The sequence below is a fragment of the Macrobrachium rosenbergii genome, chromosome 14, assembly GCF_040412425.1.
Source record: "Macrobrachium rosenbergii isolate ZJJX-2024 chromosome 14, ASM4041242v1, whole genome shotgun sequence".
Taxonomy (NCBI): domain Eukaryota; kingdom Metazoa; phylum Arthropoda; class Malacostraca; order Decapoda; family Palaemonidae; genus Macrobrachium; species Macrobrachium rosenbergii.
This window is the reverse complement of record NC_089754.1, coordinates 33,494,624-33,516,592: the sequence shown is the minus strand read 5'-3', so window position 1 is coordinate 33,516,592 and position 21,969 is coordinate 33,494,624. Positions and strand designations below refer to the sequence as shown.

Genomic DNA, 21,969 nt, shown 5'->3' with positions numbered 1-21,969 from the left:
ACTGTATTGTAACAAAACAGTGCTGTTTCCTAAATTTTCACTTCATCCTCTGAAGCAAAATTACATTGTTAAAGGCACACAATATGAATAAGTTGGTCATTTGTGTTCAGGATTGTTATTATAAAACTAAACATTTGCATATTCATTCAGTAGTTTGCTTGTAATGCAATTTTTGGCTTGGTTCTTTGTTAACAGATTTACGCCCTTACAACTGTGAATATTGTGACTACTCAGCGCGAACCAACAGTCAGCTAAAAGTTCATAAGATGCGTCACGAAGGTACAGTGCATTTTGCTGTGTGGCAAAATAGTGCATGGTGCATTTATTCATGGAGGGTACTCAACTTTCTTGAAGCATGAATGTCTGTTCCCTAAAAAAATAGTATTTAAAGTACGTCATTCCCCTTCGTTTTTCAGGAATCAAGTTGTACAGCTGTGATGTTTGCAACTATAATGGTGTGACACAGAGTGATTTGAACAGACATAAGAAAACTCAGAGTCACATTGCTCGTACTCAGAATGTCTGTTCAATGTGTGGTTTGGGATTTTACACTGCATCACAGAAACAGGTTAGAATGTAGTGTTACTGTTACTTTGGACTGTGAAATACCTTACATCCTCAGTTGTTTTCTGTACTTTAGTGAAGAATGCTTTTGAGAAAGTTTAGGAGTGATTAGGTGAAATTATTAAGTTGTATGTAGCTGTAATGGTGGCTGTAGACCAGTTGATAAGTAATTAAAAATGTGTAATTGTTGTATGCAGTACAAGTACTTGACAAGATTGGATTTGTGTGTGAAATAAGGTCAGTTTGGCAAGGTACTTGTATTTCTTATTCATGACAAATTTAACATACAGTTTACAAACATCAAGTATGCAGACACAGAAGAAAAAGTTGAAGTAGACAAATATTCTACGAATATACAAAGACCAGGACTTACAACTGGTTAGTGGTTTAAGGAGTTTGACAATCTCACCCTCACAACCTTATGCAGTCAAAGAAATATTGCTGTCTTCTTACATTAACGGTTGGGGGGGGGGGATAAAACATCAGTAAAAGTGTAAGCAAATATTGGAAAAGTTTGCATTCAACCATTTGCTCTTCCATCTTCATGCCTGCTTTTATGATCACAGACCAGTTATATGATAAAATTAACTAAATCTAGAAGGATTAGTTCTGACATATTAATCATCTGAAAAGAAATTATATAAGTATTATGTAAATATACATTACAGTATTATGCATACTTATGGAGTAAATATAATTGCTCCATTGCCACCTTGTTGTAGATCTTCATGCTTGTGCATAAAGTCCAGGGACTCCAAAACCAGTAGAAAACAGAACCATCAGTCCTGTATTCTCAAGGGTTACTGAATGCAAATCTGGGTCCCCAAAAACCACTCAAACATCATTGCAGGTTCAAGAGATAGCTTTTCAACAAGGGTATATATTAATCTCCCATCCATATGATTAAAAGTTAAAATTTTGGTTCATGGCAAGTCAAATACAAGTCTGCAAAATTAGGAATGTAATATTTATCCAGAGTTTATTTTTACTAAAAGTAATTTTCTTTTGGGTCTAAAGTAGTATATTTCTAGTTCTGATGTGAAGTATTTTTATTTGTTACAGTTTATTTAGAGCCAAATTAGACATAATACATTTAAAAGAATTACTAACATACCAGTGATAATCATATAGGATCTTTATGAAATATAGGGATGAAAAACATTAAGATATATTAAACATAGAGGGTATGACTTTACACCACTCAGTTCATCAGTGTGACTATTTATAATATACTTTATATATCTTTGGATTATAATACTGACTTCAAGTGCACTATTAGTGTCAGTTTGTATACTGGTTCAGAATAGACTCATTTTGAATCTTCAGTTTTATTTTAAAATTGAATTCTAGGTTAAATGTACAAGTGAAGGTACTGGGAGTTATAGGCTAATATTGTTTCTCACAGGTTCATGTGGTGCAGTGTCATCCTGAAGTAGAAGGGGCTTCGTCACTCATCCAAATGAGCCTTGGCCCCCCTGTTGCTCCTTTGATGACAGGATCCGAATTCTCATCCTTGAATAATTCTGGGTCTTCAACAACCACTCCCCCATTACCTCAGGCAGCAGCTACAGCTCAGTGAAAATGAAAAATTTTATATTATCAAAAAGTTTACAGGCAATACTGTGCTTTGTTTTAGACACTGTACTCTTTTGATATTCAATTTTATTCATTAGAATGGAGATTTCAGATCTGAAGTATTATATATTTTATTTTTGCTGTCTTTCAAGAAGAATATTCCCACCTTATTGACATGGCTGTGTAGCTAAATGCAGTGCCATTTAAGTCTCCCAAATCACCGAGTTTGAAACTGTCTGTGTAATAATCTAGATGACTGCAGAATGTGGTCAAAATGTGTAACCGTGCATTGTGTAAATTGAAAATAACTTTCAAGCTTCTAATAGAGTTTGAACATGATGCAATGATGCATAATGATTGCAACTGCTTATAGAAAACAACAGTCCACTTATGAAATGTGAAGTGCAAGTATAAGGACTTCTTTATTGGGCATTAGATACGATGGTGCTTTACAATATTGTTGACTAAGATTTTAAATGATGTCTAGAATTAGAGTACATTAGCTGTCTATCCTTTATTAGTGTTACAAGAAATGAGTGCTATCTAATACCTCTTACAAACATCTGTACAGAGAAACACGATAAATGAAGGCGTTCTATATGATAACAGATGTTCATTACACATTTTGTCTATGTCTTAACTATAACTGTTTATAATATTATGAAAGTGTAGCCATGGTCTCTCTCTCTCTCTCTCTCTCTCTCTCTCTCTCTCTCTCTCTCTCTCTCTCTCTCTCTCTCTCTCTCTCTCTCTCTCTCTCATCTTTTCAACAATTTCAGCAGGGTGCATCAGTAATGTTTTGGGTGGTCATTTAGGTATTTAATAACCTTATTTGATAGTTTTTATAATGTATTTTGTTTAGCTATTTAACTTTCCGCAGAGTTTATTTACAGAAAATATAGAGGAAATTAAACAGATGTTTCTTGCAGGGTGCATCAGTAATGTTTTTGGTGGTCATTTAGGCATTTAATAGCCTAATTTGATAGTTTTTGTAACGTATTTTGTTTAGTTATTTAACTCTCGTATTTTGTTTAGTTATTTAACTCTCCACAGAATATATTTACAGAAAATATAGAGGAAATTAAACAGATGTATCCTTTAGTGAAAACTGTAAATAAGCAAGATTTTCGTCATTGAAGTGGGTTCTGACTTTTATTTTTTATGAACGTTTGTTGTGTATACATCTGAATTTTTTTGTAAGTGTCAGTAATAGAAAAAATGAGAAAAATAGGAATTCCAAAAATATTGCAATCAATATCTACAAATAAATACTTTTCATCATGTTTTGGAAGGTCATAAATACCTCTCAGATGACTGTTTTGACTGTCTCTAAGCCTCGCCACATGGAGGTGTTAAAACTTTTACTTGTAATACATTTAGTATTTTATTGGCCACTTAGGTATAAAATTATGCCAGTGTTGCAACTAATTACTTATCAGTGTTTATCCTTTCTACCTGAAATGTTGAATCTAATGTCAATGTAGTAATTGTTTAATGTTTTTAAAATCTTGTATAACAGAAAAACCCTCACTCAGTTGTTTGTGGTTTACTCTTGTGGATTTGTTTTGGAGATCTAATGGGACAATTTTTGTTCGCTGTTGACCCTAGAGAATCTTTTAGATAGCTTAATCCTGATGACTAAGCTCTTCTATTTTTTTTGTTACAAGCAACAAAAAATATGTAATGTTAGTAGTCGCTACTCATTAGTTTTGGATATTTGATATACAGTGGTGATCTAGATTTTTCCAATATCTAATTCTTTGAGTAAGGAAGTGGAAGAATTTAAACTTTGTAGTATATTTCTCACATTATCTTTAATCATAGCAGTTGTCTAAAGGATAAATATCTAAAGAATAAATAATCTTTAAAGGTACTGGAAATATGTATCAAATCAAAATACACTTTCTATCTTGAAGTAAAAATTAATGAGGAGAATCACTGCAAATAGAATTCATAAGAAAAAATTCTAGAATTTCAGAGTATTCAAAATGCAACAATCCAAGTACATTTTGTAAAAGAATTTAGTTGCCCTTATAACAGATAGTGAATATAAATCAAGGGTGGTTGTAAGTTGTTTCTTACCAATCTCCGTGTTACAAATTTTATATAATTTTTGTACCTGGTAATGTATCTCAATCCTCCATTTTAGACTCACTTGTTCAGGTAGCTGCTATGATGTAGTAGTCCATTATGAAATCAGGTAGTTTTTCCTTGCAGATCTTAATTTTTTCCCCTTTACTTCTTTCTTCATGTTGCATAATGATATATTTTATTAATTATATTAGAGAGCTGAAATAAGATTGTTTGATTTTTATTGATCTTCAAAACCAATATATTTTTTAGTTATATCGCCAATGTACTGTATAATAAAATTCATTAGCTTTAATTTGCCATAGATGTGCCAATCAATAAGTTAAAAACCATTGTAGTGCTACAGTGGAATTGTTTCTCTCTCCAGGCAATAGTATACTTAATACCTTACTTGACACAAAACTGATTATCTGTTGTAGTAATAACAGATGTTTTAAAGATGTTTTCTTCATAAGACATCATGATAGGTATTATGCTAGTAAATTTGTCCATTCCAAATTTTAACAATTCAGAGTTTTCTAGTATTTAATACAATACTTGATGAATTAAATTACTGTATCCAAATCCAGGCTAAAAATAACTTGAAACAACCTTTGCAGGTAGAATAAAATTTTGTGTTAACACACATTGTGTACGAACCATTGGTGCTATTCTGATTAATTGTACAATAAATATTGTTCAAGTTTTAAAGTCCCCTGAAATATGTTTTTGTCATTAAAGACTTTGATAAAAGCAGTATCTATTTGTGCTGTATAATCACAGTCATGAGACGAAACAGTAACATTGTGTGTACTTTGCTACTTTTGAGACTACGTACTGTATTAACCGATAAAGAGTACTTCTATATTAATGAGTAATTACTTATGTTGTTTTGGTATTTCTGCTATTTTTAACAAATTGCTAATTCATGTAGGATTAATGTTTAGAGTTTATAGGATAATATTACTACCATTTTAAGTGTTATGCTTGTGTCATAATTATGACTTTTTTGAACTTTTAGTGCCGTTTTGAATTTCCAGCCAAAGTTAATATTTTATGTAAATGTAATCATTTATTGTAGATACACATGTACTATGGGATTGACGACCTTTATTGCTTGTAATGCAGTAAGTACTCGAACTGTTAATTTATTAATATTGAATGGGTCTAAATATACCACAGTAAAACAACAACGTTAGTGTGCTTTGTTGGCCAGTCTAATGAGAGTCAAGTGTTTTGACTCAGTTGTCTGGTTAAACTAGCTAATATTAAAATGTGGTCTTTGTTGTTTAATTAATAATGAATATAATGTATGTAGTATGTGTACATGGTGGCTACTTAGGCTAGGTTTATTTTCGATGTTAATTTATATGTTTAATGAAGCTTCACGATTAAAAGAAACAGCTTTGTTGATTTGTAAGTAAGTACTGTAGACTAGAGGAGCATCTAGCTTGGAGTTTACTTTGTTAGTTATTTCTGGTGCTATTGTTGTTGTTTAATTTACTACAATTATGTAAGTATAATGTTCTATAGCTATTAGTTAATTATATTAATGTTGTTACTAAAACTAATAGCATTGCAGTTACTTGTAATGAGGATGTACATTATTTCTGCTATATGAGTACAGTAGGTCAGATCATTTTTAGTGGGCTTCTGGTATGGTATATGTGTTTATAGATTTGGAGAACTATTTATGAGGTGACATTCCATTAGAATAATTGTAATGTTTGTGATTGACATTTTACACAGCACAGTACAATAATTTTTATATTGTGTAGGCAGGGAATTTATTATTCAGGGGCGAATGATATACTTCGGTTACACAAAGTGCATGTTGTGAATTATAAGAATTTTAGATTGTAATTACTAACAGGAATTACTACCTCAAAATCAAATTTAGTTGACACTGAATCTCACACTGTTAAAGAATGGTAACCTTTTATTTCATTTCTTTGGTTATCTCCAGTGTTACTTAGAATTTTTCATAGCTCTGATTATATGCTTGAAAAAAATGTTAGATAAAGTAAGAATCTGTAAATAGATATTTTGCAGAAGAAATATTTAACCTTGTGTCATTTGATTTTGTTGGCTCAGTGTGTATCCTTTATGACCTCTCATTCCTTATTTTCTTTTCATGAAGGTCAGGTCTCTATCCATAACTTTGGGGAATTTATTACACTGCAGCTTAGGTTAGTATGATGTAATCATCAGGAAGAAAACATTGAATCACATTAGTTGTGACAAACATAACATTTGATAAGTAGATAGTGAAAGTTATGAGCAGTAGCATGCACAAGACCAGAACTTATTGTAAGTGCATTATATGCAATTACCAAAGTTAAGGAAGTTATCTGCTAAACAATCTTATACAATAATAGTAATGATAGTCATTATTTATTATGCTGTAATAAGGGAAATTTGAGGAATAATTTGTGCTGACTTTGAGTCATAGTTTTGCAAAATGATTTTACCAGAAATTGCAGGTGGACATATTAAAGCATTATAGATATGAAAATTATTCATGAAAAATTTTAAAGCTAAGATCTTAGCTTCTAAAGGTGCCATGAATTTGGAGTCATAGAGAAGTCAAAGGGATACAGTTGAGTTGAGCTTTAATTTTGTGACTTATAAGATAATGCTTCAGTTTTTTGTACCCAGTATTGTAAAATTCCCTGAAAATGTATACCATTATAAATATGTAATTTTTAACTATTCAGTGTTAATTGCAACTGGTTTGTTAAGTCAAGTCTTTATTGACACAACTTACATGCTTTATATGCCATTTCTTTGTGCCAATATGATATTTTCCCCAATGAATTATTTATTTTTTTGATATGGTTAGCATTCTGACTGAGAGAAGTTACTTAAACATGAGTGAGAATTAGTCGAGTAATGTATCAGTTTTTCAGGGAAGAACTGGAGGTTTTTGTTCTTGCTAAACACAGTGCTGTAGATACTCTACTTGGCTGTTTTAGAAAAGTTGCATTTCAATAGTTGTTGAAAGATGCAGTGAATAATATTGATAACATTTTTTATAGGTTTTGACAATTTATTTAGTAATTGAGTGGTTTCAATTTACTTTTTATAAAGTAGGAGATTAAACAGTTCATGGTAGTAGTATTATCTCTTACAAAAAATTAATCTGGATTTTATAGAGCAAAAATTGTTTCCTCCAAAAGAATTGCTTCATTTGGGTTGATTCTACTTTGAGATAACATTATTGCAAAAGCAATGTATGTGAAAAATATTTTTCATGGAGATTTAGTAAAAAAAGATTATTTTTTTTACAAAGAATTTATGCTTGCATCTTGAACTCAGGCAGTTACAGTATTGTACTTTATTTGAGATTCTTGAACTCTATTTCACAATTGACAGTTTTGCAGAATCTCCCTGTGCTATTTGTAGGATGTAAAAATTCATAGTCAAACCTTCTTTTATAGAGTCATTCCATTTATTCCATCCAGTGCTGTTCTCCAGTCACACTTAGATGTTGAATGTGCTATTTTCTATAGAAGCGCTTAAAATTCCAGGCAGAATAGCCTGTATCCGGAGGTGCTACTGGGATTACAAAGTTATTCTGTTCTATGTGTAAAATGTTCATCTTGCTTTTTGCTGTTATAGATTTGTATGATTCAACAAAGAAATCAACTTCTGTTTAAGAAGTAAAACATTTTGAATGAAGAGTTTTGAGGGAAAATAATTATTTTGATGATAGCATCTGAGTGATGTTAGTAATGTATAATGTTGATGTGTACATAAGGCAACCACACAGAATAATGACAACTTTGTGACTTATATATGGTGCACAAAAGACAATAAAAAGAAAGGTAATTTTATGCTTTTTCCACTTACCTTTATCATACATGATTTTTATAGTGAGTCCTTTTACAAATACTTTAGAAATCAGAGTATTTGTGTGATATTCTTTGCCAGATTTTTTCCCAGTTGCCTGCACATAGTGGGGATGGATTTGGAGGCTTGTGTAGTGCAGAACTGGGCAATGTAGGCATTACTTAAGGTTCACTGCAGCGTTCCGTCGGTCCCTAGCTGCAACCCCTTTCAATCCTTTTACTGTACCTCCATTCATATTCTCTATCTTCCATCTTGCTCTCCAACCTCTCTTAACTTTTGTTTCATAGTGCAACTGCAAGGTTTTCCTCCTGTTACACTTTTCAAACCTTTCTACTCCCAATTTCCATTTCAGCACTGAATGACATACTGTAGGTCCCAGTGCTTGGCTTTTGGCCTAAATTCTATATTACAGAACTGGGTAATGGCAGAGGTGTACTTTGCATAACCCATCAGGTTCAACTTGATGCAGGTCAGTTCAGAGCACTATGCATTTGTAGATCCTCTTTTATTTTGGTTCTTCCCTTTTTGTAATTGGGATGATATCATTCTAGACCAGGTTTGGCTTAATGCCAGAATGGTTGGAGGTGGATGGCATGCATGGTTATCTGTGAAACTGGAGTATCTGATGTAGTTGAGCAAGGAGAAATCTCAATGTCAGACTTTGGCTTTAGTGCTGGGACAGATATCCACTGGGTAGGGGCCCTTCATATTGCAGAAGTTCAAAGTTGATGTCAACAGCCATGCTGACATTGAAGACACCACTTATACTTCCTGGATGAACTTTTTGTATGACAATCTATGGGAAGGGCAAGGAACATGGTCATGGATAATTCCAACAACAGAGACCTAAGGCCCTAGTTTCTACACCTGAGGCACAACCAAAATGAGTAAAGGAAAGAATAGGCAGGCTTTTAAACCAAGATTCTTGCACTGAAATTAGACTAAGCTACCTGAAAATTTTGATTAATTAAAAAAAAAAAAAGATAAAAAGTCAATTACAGTACGTATTTACTTTCAAGATCAAGTGATAGTGTAATTTAAATACAGAGCAACAAAGCACAATATGCTTGACTACATTCTCATAAGCAGGAAAAACTACCAAATAATATACTTGTAGAATCCTTGTCTTACAACACTATCCATGACTTTAAGTTTAAAGGAAGTACAAGGAAAATATCTGGTGACGCCATATAGAAAAGTTACCTAGATGAAATTTAGAGGACAAAATGCCCCACTCTTGAAGAATTATCGTGCCTAGGAAGAAGAGAGAAGTAAAATCTTATATCCTCAAACCTTACAGTACTTATGACTTATAATAGATGTTGCTATGAGGAAGTGTGGCCTGTATGTAGATCAGAATGCCTTCCTACAGATCCAACATGCATCAGAATCCACTTTCATTTTCCCATCCGAAAGTAGTCTTGAATCCCATGTTAAAAGGAAGAAATGTGTTTTATATAACAATGGTACAGACTAGAAGATACTCAAGAATAAAACTAGCATTGTGCTAGAGAAGCTAAACTGGAAGTAAATTAGGGATTGTGAGGGTAATTGACTTAGCAGTTCTCCTTGCTGAGCAATTTTTAACCCAAGCTCACATAAAAAAGAAAATGACCAAAATAAGAAAGATGGAAAACGAATGTCTAGAACAAGGGAATGTAAATCCTAATCCCTTTGAAGACGTATTTGCAGGACGGTCAGTAAATCAGGATAGAAATGGAATTGGAATATGTGTGGTTAAACACAAAAAGAAATAATTATTTGCAAAATGGAGCAAGAAATAATGAACCACTTTCGTTATGTAATCAAGTAAAACAGTTAGCAAATGAAAAAAGTTTATAAACTAAAATTCCCAAGAAAGAAATTGATCGGGCTGTAATTAAGAAACATTCAAGCAACTAAACTAAGAAAAATTGTCTCGCTAGGCAATTCTAATTTTCGATGATGAGCCGACACAGAGAATGTACTTCTCTTACTACTACAACCTATAGCAACATCAGTTGTCAAAAAACAAATTGTTATTTTGTTGCAGTACGAGACACCTCTGATTGTCGGCGCTGCCTGGAGAACAACGAAAACACTAATATCATAAAAAGTAAGGCAGTTTCGTTGTTGATTGATTGTTTAAGTAAGGAGAGTTATTGACTGATCTATAATGGAATGAGTATTGTAATACATGTTAATGGAGGTTGCTCTTCCTTCGTTAGTTCCAAAATATAGAGAGTTTATGAATTAAAATTTCCCCATGATGTATTTACGTGTTAGATTCGGATGTATCCCTTTGAACTATGATTCTGCTGATGTATTTTCCACATTTTTCTTAACAATTCTTATAGACTTATAGAATTTTGGTGGAAATTCAAAGGCTTAGGCCTTAGGCCTAGCCTAGCCTAGTTTGAAAAGTATTTTTGGTTGGGGGTGCTGGAGTAGGGACGGGAAAGGCACGTATGTGAAAGAAAGACCAGAATAATTCAAAACGTCCATAAAACTATCAGATATAATATTTCTCTGGCAAAAGTAGTAAAACTAGGCCCACAGAACAGCTCTGCACGGACTAGCCTATTACCTTGGAAATTTATTTTTCTTATAGGCTACTTTTAGTGTTGCTGATGAAGGAGGTGGTGTTGTTTATTGTCGGTCAATTATTAGGTAATTCTGAATATTAGCTCTGCACCTGTTTTTATCTTGGAAACTGGTTTTTCTAAACTTTTAGGGCTTCTGATACTGGCGGTGCATGTTTGTTGTCGGCCAAATGGAATGTTCCTTCGCCATGTTTAGTACTGGCCCAGGGGTGCCAGTACCCCTACGTTAACAAGTTATTGCACTTGCCGGACGGGATATGAATTGTTTGAAACAGACGTACCCGAGCTCTGTCTTGTGAAGATCGCGTATGGAAACCCCTTGTTGGATGGACTTCAGGGGTTAATTTAACCTGTTCTGGGGTTAATTACATTCATGCGACAAAAATTGAAGGTAAATCCATAATTAGCAACCAAAAAACTAGAAAAAGTCACGTTAGAAAGAAATCGCTGGCGCGGAGCTACTACTTAGATCTACCAATTATTATTATCCTCACATCTCTAGCCTATTCAACATGGTTGGGACCCTTTGGGAACATGGGGTTGTGGGTGGGGGAAATTGCTGTGAGAAAGGCCAGACTTTCATGTTGTTATGGAATGGTTCTGCGCATGTGCAGGTCATTAGGGAGCCATAGGTTCAAGAAGGGATTGGCTAAGGAAAAACCCCTATTATAAAAGGAACTATACTAACCTAACGTACCCTAATCTAATCTAACCTAGTAGGCCATGTTACTTAGCCGGAACCCCCTAGTGAAGGAAACTCCACTTTTTACCAAAAGTTCCGTTATAACACTGCACTTATGTGATAGCATTCCAGGATGGCCAGCATACAATAACATATCATTTCTGATATTAATTACAGGTCAATTACAGTTGACCACCTAAAAATAATGGTAAATTGTTGATAAGCAACCAAAATACTATAGAAAAAGTCAGTTTCCAAGGTGATACCCCTGGCAGAGCTGTTCTGTAGTTCTACCAAAAATATTGTTTGTTAGGCCCGTATACAGAATTAGGATATACCATGGGCTAGTGTATTGCAAGGATACTTCTAGGATAGGCTAGGCTTGCCTAAGGCAGGAAAATGCAAATGCTTTTCAGGCCACCTTAAGCTAGCCTGGTAAAACTGAAGACTACAGCCTGGTTCTGGCCAGTCGCCATCTGAAATAATTATTGCCTTTTCTTTTTGATTTTTTGTATGTTTATGTCTTCTGTTTATGTCTGTGATATTTACCATCTTTTTTATGTATGTTTTTATGTTCATCCCACAGGTGCTGGTACTAAACACGATGCCAATTTTGCATGTAAACTGGTAGTTACTGAACAAAAGGAGTGTGCTAATAGTCTCATTCTTACCAGTAGTGTATCCTAATTTGGTCTGCTTTCCAAGAACTGTAGAGTAACCAGTAATACTAAGCTATGGCAGGTAATTCTTACCAAGGCTGTATAAATCCCATTTCTGGTAGAATGTTATGTGCTATAGAATATGAAGGACAAGTTGGTTAATGTGTGATGTGCTAGCCTATATGTATTGATTTCCTACCAACAAGGGCTCCAACATTACTGATGGTTGAATGACTGTCATTATGTAATTTTTATTTATTGTTTATGGAAAGCAACTGAAAGTAATTTATGTCCATTACAGACACTCAATTAACCTATTAGACCCTCTGCTTGTCTGCAAAAATATGACCACAGTGAGAAACCTGAATTTTGGCATTGAGCAAACAGAAGTCAAATGCTGGGAAGAATCTGAACCTAATGTAACGTAACTTCCCGTAACACAACCTAAATGAGGTTGCCTCATGGAAATGAAGAATTTTTCCTTCAAGCCTAATCAAAGTTTGATCCCAATGTTTTGCTAATAAGTGTAGTCTTTGCAGGGTTATACTGCAGTATTTTAGTTCCTAGCTAACACTGTATTAATAGCAGAAATGGTTGAATGTTGGTAATTTTGGGTGCTTTTCATAGGGGATTTATGGAACAGGTGAACATAAAATTCAGGGCTACTTCCATTATGAAGAGCAAGAAATTCATGTTAAATTTGTATTTGGTCTGGACCACGAGTACTGTACTGGAGTAATTAGCTGTATGAATTAATGCCTTTATTCAGTGTAGTTTTAGTATATGTGAACAATACATGAAGACTTTACTGATGTGTGAAAAATTTATAGAATTTACGAAATATTTTGTGTCTGTTAAGGCTACAATTGTTTTTGATGTTTTTATGGTAAAATTGAGTGTATCAGGATTTTTTGGGAAATTTTACATCGTGTAAAGTTGCGTGTATTCTATACTCTTCCAGAATTGATGAATTGAACCGTTGATTACAATACTGGCAACAGTATTTTTGCACTTCTAAAAAGAGCATGGAAGGTGAACTTTTGTGTTTAAAATGGAGGGATCATTATTCATCTTTCTTCAGAACTCTTTCTTCAGTTCGTAAAAAGGTATGTTACTTTACCACAAGTCTGTCAGTATCACATTGATGGTTTATATTTTTGTTGCTAATATGACTATTGTTCTTTCTTTATCATAAGCTGCAAATGAATTTACTTTACCACCCAACTTGCATATTTCATGAAAGAAAATATTTCTGATTACTTTTCAAAAGGAAAATCACTAGATATTTGCCTCATAAATGTAAAATCAAATGTTGAATATTAGAAGCAAATTTAGCCAGGAGAGAATTTCCACAGAAATGACAAACCTCTTGTATGTCCTTGTAAAAGGAAAAGATTTGATCTTAACCGTATTCAGATTTAAGAAAAGGCATTAAACCAGTGTGCCAAATGCCAGGTATGGCTGGAGCAAAGTGAAGGCTAATCATATTTTACTTCTCTCAGCTCATATTTTCATTTAATTAAAGTTGATGTAGTTATTACAATTATTCTTGCAGGAGGATCCTCATCATGGTAAACAATCACTGGATAGAGACCTGATTACCTCTACCAAGGATTTATATTTATGGCTTGGTTTCTTTGTTTATCTGGCTGTTAGCAAGATTATGTTTAAAACTTTTCTAAATTTTTAAGAGAATTTCACTAAAGATGTCCCTCATGACTGGCAGTAAGTAATTTGATTTTTATTTTATGAGAGAGATTTGAATGTTGCTTTTGGGGAGAAGGGATCTTTTGGGGGCTGGATTGCTCAGCCTTGTTCCACATGTTTTTGGCCTAAGAAAGTGAAACCTTATGCATTATTATCATAATCTTGTAATTAATTTGGCCAAGAATTAAATACATATTATTTGAATCAAAGAAACTTCTGGTACTGGTGGACAAAAAATCTGTACTCTTAGGTGTTTGATGTTAGCAGACATAAGCACGCTCTGAGTGCTTTTTCCTCATGGTGCATTAGGCTTTTATTACTTTTTGTGTGTGTTATATAACCAACTAGGCTGGTGCCTTACTTAAACGCTTTTCTTTGCTAGTTACTGATGCAAAAGTAGTTTGAGGTATCATTATTTGAAGATCCATTTTTTTCTGAGAAACTGTCAGTCATTCATAATCTAGTAACTGCTTATAGAGGTATCTGGGCACAATATTATGTAATAGTTATGGTAGACCTGCACCAGTGCCAGTTGTCATTGAATGAGGTAAAATACATAAACACAGTATAAGTAAGTAACTATGAGTTTCCATATAGTAATTTGAGAAACTTGTTTTCTTCAGGTGACAGTACAAATGGTCTTTGAACAATAGTTTTATTTTACATAGTGATCCCCAAATTAATAAATTATTATAATTTATCCAGCTTTATAACTGCAGTGGTCACTGATGCTGTAGTGGTTCCCAAAATAATACCAGTTGACGTTGGGTAGCCATCATCCTCATTGTCCAAGTTTTGACAGAGATTTTCCTATCATGGGGCTGGATGTGAAATTAAAAGAGTTCTTTCCACTTGTCTTTCATGTGCAGTTTCTGCTTGAAATTCCATATGATCCAGGTTTTCGTCTAAACTTTTTCTCATCACATGTCCAAACCTTATTAGCCTATGAGATCTCAGTCTGTTGTCCTGTTGCTGAATTTTCTCTCCACTGTTCTTGTTCAATGATCTGTCACACCCAGGCCAGAAATCTTATCTTACACATTTTAAAAATCATCCCAAATCTATTTGCATAAATTAGTACATGCATTTTGTATGTATCATAAGATTTTTGCTTTGTCCTTTCATGGGACAGTTTTATTTTCAAGTAGCCCAGCAATCTCATTCTACTTTCTCCAGGTATCTATACTCTTTTTCTTGCCTGGTTTATACAGTATGTTGCTTTTAATGTTAGCATGTCATAAGTCCCACTGATCTATACCAAATTGGTAATGTAAATTCTGTTTGACACTTCTACAGTGCATAATTTTATTATACCATACTGATGTCCAGGTGCATTGCATAATTCTCCTGTACAGGAAGTTATTGCTTCCTTTTGTTTTGAATGTCTTAAACACAATTTGGGGAGTTTTGCTGCTACTGTATTTAATTGAGCAGAATCTTTTTCTAATCAATATGGAGTTTTTAGTCAGCTCTTCAAATAAAGCATGGTATAAGGTGATGGTTTGTTTGATACAAACATGAAATTGTGCCAGGAAGGTTTGGAAAAAGGATGGAAAATAGAAAGTGTTAGTAAACTTCAAACATCTTGAGAATAATTATAAGGCCCATTTCTTTTGATATCTAGTAATAAAAATGTTAAAAAAAGAGCCTTTTATTATATTTTTAGATGAAAATCACCATCTTAGTGGTTGATTTTTTGTGTAACCTTCCTAGTATGTAAGAGTTAAACTAGTTTGCCAGAATTGACAGATATATTTTATGTAACATTACATTTAATGTCAATTTTCCAGAAATGTAAAATTTGAATTTTAGTGTCAAACATTTTTGGTCCCATTTTTAAATTAATCACAAACATTTCAGGAAGTATATTGTGATGCCACTATTGCCTGTGATGGAAGATTTTATCCCGTACATAAGTTTGTTCTTTCAACGTGTAGTGACTATTTTGAACAAATGTTTGAAGTGGGTGAACAAAAGAATTTAATGATTGTCATAACTGACATTGGCTGTGAGGAACTGGAGACACTTCTTGACTATATGTACTTTGGGGAAGTGAATGTATTACAGAGTGATCTTAACACTTTTATGAAAGCTGCAGAACGCTTGAGGATCAAAGGACTAGCTGAACCTTCAGATTCTAATTACACAAGTGACCGTAGTGAGAAAAGAACTAGAACTCAGTATGAAAACAGTCAAGAAGTAAAACGAAAGAAGTGGCGTGGTGGTGAAGCATCGCAGAATTCAGAGCATTCCCAAAGTGTGCCAGATGGGCAGGCAAAACATAGTCCACATAAGATTACTAAAACATGCAAGGAAATGACAAATAAAGAACTTGGTAATCAAGGAAAAGAATTTGGAAGTTTTTCAGAAGTTCCCATTACAGCACCATTAGAGCCAGCAGAGTTGAGATCAGACATTATTGAAAATTCAACTAGTAGAGAAATAGTGCCAGATGCTCGAAGTGGAGAGGTAAAGTAATTTTAATTATTTGAATAGTGTAGTGTGTTTGATTGAAGTAAAACCAGTTTCTATTCAGTATTCATCAGTCTTGGTAATCAGACCTGTACCTGTATTTTTAAAATTCCATGTTGTAGATGCTTACACTTATAACAAAATGTACCATGGGAACTATCTTAGAGTTCTCCTCATTCCTCCACTGAGGAGAGGTTTACATTTGCTCTCATCCATAGTTCTTTTTATCCAAACCACCTGTCTTTGTCTTGCTGCCGTTAGTGATCCAGTATTCTCATTGTTTTTCTTTTAAGTTATATTTTACCTCTTCATCCCATTGTCAAATTATTCTGAATCATTACTCATATTGTTCATTTCATCAGCTTCCATCACATTTATTGTTACTCATTACTTCAAAACCATTTCTTTAATTTCTTGTCATCTTTGATTATGATTGTTTTCCAGTTAGATCCTTTTACAGGGTTATAGACATAAGTTCTCTCCACTCTTATTTATTTATGCATTTTCTACTTATATTGCCGTCAAGACCTTTGGTTGTTTACTGTAGATGGTGCTAAAAGTTTTTCCATCATCCAAGCTGCGTGGTTCTCTGCCTTTTACTTCCCTTCCATTCTTATCCGCGGGCTTCAGTGGTTGCATTTAAGTACAGATTATATTGATGAACCCAGTAAGTCTAAAAATGTTACTCTGCCTTTCTCTGTTACCTTTTGTATCTCCCCAGTGGTTAATGTCATATTTCTACACTTCTTTGCATCTTGTTATCCCTTTCTCATCACTTGCCATCTGTCCTGGTTTATTTTTTAAGACTGAACCTAACATCACTTGGCTATGGCCACTTCTCCACTTCATCCTTCTTCTCTTCCTTGTCATGGACACACACACATCATTCTGTGGTATCACATAATATCAGAGTAGTGGTGGTAGTGACTGGCACAGTTGCCACATACAGTACATAGTTTATCAATTCTTCCAACTTTCTAGTCTTCAGAGATGTATTTTGCTGTACTTTATTAGCACATGATCTCCGTGTTTTACTTTTTTTTTGTTATCAAAACTACTACATACTTTATACCAAAAATGTTTTGCCTTAACTACTTTACCCCATGGCCTACCTAGGCTAACTTTCATTAAAAAACTTTTATTAATGTAAACTGCATACCTTAAGAATGATTTTTCAACACAATGCAATAGCTGTTTTGCCTATTTTAGTCACCTCAGAGATCTTAAATGTCATATGTAGAAGTGGTGGGATAGTAACATACTGTGCCAGCAAGGCGTTGGTGATTCTCAGCTTAATGTGTACTGGTTTCTTGACATTTTTACCGAGTGATGTGTGTGTGGAGATGCTAGATGCCTACTATGTTAAGAGTAGTGCTTACTAATGAAACATATTACCTTTGCAATGGGAAGTAGAATGTTCTGAATTGCAGAATATTATGTTTCATTGCATGGCTATTTATCTGCTGAGTCCCACTTTGTGATAAGACACTACACAGAATCTTATAAGAAAAGTGAAATGCACAGTAATTTGGTAAATAATCAACAATTTATGTAAAATATCAATAAGGTATGTGGCCAACAGTACTTTGTATTAGAGCTTAAGGATGGAGGTGGGGGTAAAGAGTTATTTGCAGATCTTTAATTTTCATTGGGAGCCGGTGCTCCTAACCCCAGTGAATTTGAAGACAGTTAGGGAATACATATCACCTTTATTAAAACTTGTTGTAAAGTTACAGTACATAAAATAAGAAGAGAAAAGGAGGAAATAGACTGACAGAGACAGACATTCAGTACTAACTAACCTGGACATATTATGAAAAAATGAATTGAGAACATTTGCACTCAAGGAGTAATGACAGTTTTTTAGGAGTACTGTAGTATATTACCTTTTATTAAAGCACCATAAAACATCATTCCAATCATTCTACATACTGTACTGAGCTTGCTCAACTAGCTTCTTAATCAGTTTTGTATGTTTTATTTCACAGATAAAACTGGAGCCATTCGTCAAGCCTGAACCAGAAGAATGGCAACCGGTGGAAGCCATTACAGATCCCAGCATGTATACTTCTGAGCCAGCGACACCATACTTACCACCTACATCTGTTAATGCTTCAGGAATGTGCAATGTGAAGGAAAGGGACATTGGACATTCCCAGTCTAGTGATTTTATTGGACCTCCACAGCTGTTTCCAGGGCCATCAGGATTACATTCTGTGAGTAAACAGTCCGTGTAATTATATGCTTTATCATCATCAGACAAATGCACCCATACTGCCTTTTTGACAGCATGGTAAAACCCAATAAGGCCATTAACTTTTTAAGGAAGCTTATACAATACAGTATGTTAAAAGTAAGAAATAGCCAAAAGATTTATAAATTTTTATTTTATTAGTTTGAAGATCATTGATAATGGCAACACAAGTGAATAGTAAAGCATAAGATGATAAAACATTGATACTGTTTTTGAAACTTTTGAATCAAAATGTTAAGGTGAAAATCAGTCATTAAGAATGTGGGACAATTATTTTATCATTACGTAGTAATTTGTCTAAAACATTTAGAAGACATTTTTCGTGCTGATGAGATGATGGACTGCACATGTTCTTACAAATATTTTCTTTATCCTATATCCGTATAACTTGAGGACTAGGAAAATTGTATTTTCTCCCATGACACAGAGCAAAGTAAGAAACTGAAATGGGCAGGAAGATACTGGGTATACAGGAATGGCCTAATGCTGTTTTATGTGAATAAATTTGATTCGTGTAGCACTATTTTTCATGTAAGCTGAAACGCAGTGACAACAGTTGAATAAATTATATCATGATGAGCAGAAATTGTATTTTATAGTATTATTACAATAAATTCTAATATCTTTTTCTTACTCAGGCTCAACCATGGGATCAAGGAGGGCCTGCAGCTTCATTGCCAAATGAAGAATTTATTCAGTATAGAGGGATGATATCCCATGGTAGTATGAGTCCTGTAAGTAGCTTTACCTTAGTTTTTTTTATAAATATATATACCGTGGCTTGTTTTGTCACCCCATAATATTATTATTGGTATTATTTATAAGTCAGTTATTTTTTATGTATTTGCATTACTATTAAACTTACTGCCTTGCTTATACAATCATATTGCACTTGATATCAGTGAGATCTTGTCTGACTGCATGTAATTGGTACTTGCAATTTATGGCAAACCTTTTACTGTAAACAGCCTATCCTATTGTCCCTCAGTTTACCTGCTCGTAGTAAAGTCAATCCTTTTGTTTATTATGCTGTATACTCATTTTGCTTTTGTTCCTAGAAATTTGTGTTTTATGTAAGTAACTTACCAAGTAACTATATAGCTACCTGTATTAGTTTCTAACTGTCACAGCAGCTTATAATTGAAATTTGTGGTAGTGTTCCATTATTTTGGTGTAGGTAACTCAACCCCGCCCACTTTCGAGGAAGGATAGGTACAACACAGCTGAAGAGCTCAGTTCACCTCTGCCGCTCAACAACTGATCATCAGTTGTTGCAGCAGCTTTTGTTTGGATTTTGTTTCACTGGATGGTTGTGGCTCTCACTGTCTTTGGTGAAGTATTCTTTGCTTTGGTAGCATTCATGCTAATTATATTAACTTATCTAGCTGACTTTACCCAATTGTGACTTTTATTAATTCTGACTCCAGTTCTTCTAGTGTCTGGTTTTGCAGCAAGGGCTGCAATACCAGACTTACATTAGTCAAATATGACTCTTACACCATTTGTTGTCATTGTAGAGGGCAAATTTGCTCTTCTGATCTTACGTGTGACGAATGTAGGGACTGGGATGAGGGGAAGTGGAAGACTTTGACTAATTACTTGGACAAGCTTGAGAGAAATAGGCAGAGGAAGGTGGCCGCTAGAGCCGAAGTTGGGGGTTCTGCTAGCCAGTGTGCTCCTAATATACCTGCACCTTCAACACCTGTGACTATCTTTTCCCCTATCACCAGCCCTCCGACTTTTCCAGCAACTCCGTTACCTAGCTCCCAATCTTCCGAACCCAATGCCATTGCCAGTTTGGAAGCCAGGATAGACCATAAGTTTAAGTCTTTTGCTTAGCACTAGGCCAATCAGGGCTTCAATAAGAGGTCTTATGGACAAAATGAGTGTCAGTGATCACGTTGCAAGTGTACAGTAGCGTCAGTGGAGGAGGTGACTACTCGTCCCACCAATGCTCCTAGATGAAGGTCTCTGTCAGACTTCCCTAAACCTGGGAGGAGGCAAACCGGAGGTCCAAGGGAGGTCGCTGGTGTTTGCCCATGGGTAGTTGCCCCCTTGGCCGAGCCTGTTGTACATGGATCCCAGGACTCGGTGGACAGCCACTGGAAAGGCGTCCAGCTTGGAGTGCATGCTTTATCATCCAGTGATTTGGATTCCAGTGCAAGTAAGGGGCGCAGTTGGTGCTTTACGAGTGCATCCAGGTCACTGAATAGGCCCATATCTGCCGATGAGCGCGCTTCCCCGCTTCCATGTAAGCAAACCAGAGATCAGGATCTTAGTCCTGAACCTTCGTGTAGCTTTTGGGACAACCGCAGTGGTTCGTCTCCTGCTGTTTCAGTGACAGAGCACCAGCGTATAGTGCCCAAACGAGCTTCTAAGAAACGTTGCGAGTGTCCGGCGGGATTCGAGTGCCCAGTGGGATCCTAGGGATCCGAACGCCCAGTGGGATCCGATGGATCCAAGCACACAGTGGGATCTGAGGGATCCAAGCATCCAGTGGGATCTGAGGAATCCAAGCGTCCAGTAGGATCCGAGGGATCCAAGCGCCCAGTGAGACCCAAGTGATCAATGGGATCTGAGCGCCCAGCGGGATCTGATAGTGCAGTGTTAGAGCGTTCACCTCCAGTGTTTGTGAGCTCATTTTCCGGCTTGGTGCCAGCTCTACCAGGTATCCGGCGCCACACTCGGCGCCAAATGTCACCTCTCCAGTCGGGCGTGAAGTGTTTGCATACTGTTCAGGATCCTTCATTTGAACCCATCCAGAGTCACCTGGACAGTATTCTGGATCTTCTGCAGAAGTCGACAGCGATTCAGGAACTTGCGGACTTAGGCACTTCCCCTATTTCATCTGAAGAAGAAGACATTGAACACGAACAGCCTTCTTCAGCCTATGCTTCTCTCTTAAAGTACTTCCTGTTCTGATATCCAACTTTCTTTTCCCCAGCGACCCCGTCATCTCCGAGTTCAGCATTCATTGTGAGACAGCCTGCAGAATCCTCCAGGCTGCCAAAGATGGTACTATCTTCCTCACTGAAGAAAGCCCTGTCAGGTATTGAGAATTGGCAGACAGAAAAAGAGAGATCAGGGCAAAGTTGTATTTTGTGCCCTTCCTTCTTGCCTGCCGAAAAGGAGATACTTATTGTATGTCACTGGGAAAGCTCCTTCTTTGGGAGTTAAGTTTTATTCACTTCATTGGAAGTGGACCATTTGGTGAGAGACATTTTTAAAGTGTTCGAAATCTTCAGTTTCCTAGATTGGACCATGGATGCCTTTAGTGAAGAAAATTGAGGACTGTGCCACCCTTCAGGATAATTTCTCTGCAGATATGTTAGGAGTTCTCTCCTGTGCAGATAAGGCAGTTAGGTTAGGAGTTCTCTCCTGCGCAGATAAGGCAATTAGGGATGATTCCCAGGAGCTGGCTGCCTTTTTTGCAGTGGGAGTCCTCAAGAAGAGAGAGCAGTGGTGCTCTTTCACCACAAAAGGAATCACTTCCTCCCAGAGGTCGGCTCTCCATTTTGTGCCCCTAGACCTCTGTAGTCTGTTTCCCCATGC

General features: G+C 35.4%; 2 protein-coding genes across 15 annotated transcripts in view; both read left to right on the top strand.

Annotated features, from left to right (window-relative positions):
- Positions 1 to 2,904, top strand: part of LOC136845894 (zinc finger protein 443-like) — a 49,763-nt gene extending 46,859 nt beyond the window's left edge. For 3 of the 5 annotated variants that reach the window (XM_067116349.1, XM_067116352.1, XM_067116348.1), the window contains 3 exons: positions 196 to 279; positions 417 to 568; positions 1,970 to 2,904. In XM_067116349.1, coding sequence (XP_066972450.1) covers positions 196 to 279; positions 417 to 568; positions 1,970 to 2,143 — 410 coding nt within the window. In that variant the 3' untranslated portion in view covers positions 2,144 to 2,904. The remainder of the gene's footprint in view (positions 1 to 195; positions 280 to 416; positions 569 to 1,969) is intronic. The other 2 variants (XM_067116350.1, XM_067116351.1) reach the window with 2 other exon arrangements.
- Positions 2,905 to 10,032: 7,128 nt separating this feature from the next.
- LOC136845888 (protein bric-a-brac 1-like) overlaps positions 10,033 to 21,969 on the top strand; it is a 31,074-nt gene continuing 19,137 nt past the window's right edge. For 3 of the 10 annotated variants that reach the window (XM_067116333.1, XM_067116331.1, XM_067116335.1), the window contains exons 1-6: positions 10,036 to 10,156; positions 12,946 to 13,090; positions 13,540 to 13,709; positions 15,552 to 16,160; positions 18,152 to 18,379; positions 19,056 to 19,151. In XM_067116333.1, the coding sequence (XP_066972434.1) occupies positions 15,645 to 16,160; positions 18,152 to 18,379; positions 19,056 to 19,151 (840 nt within the window). In that variant the 5' untranslated portion in view covers positions 10,036 to 10,156; positions 12,946 to 13,090; positions 13,540 to 13,709; positions 15,552 to 15,644. Of the gene's footprint in view, positions 10,157 to 11,911; positions 12,067 to 12,945; positions 13,091 to 13,539; positions 13,710 to 15,551; positions 16,161 to 18,151; positions 18,380 to 19,055; positions 19,152 to 21,969 lie in introns of all 10 variants that reach the window. The other 7 variants (XM_067116328.1, XM_067116326.1, XM_067116330.1 and 4 more) reach the window with 3 other exon arrangements.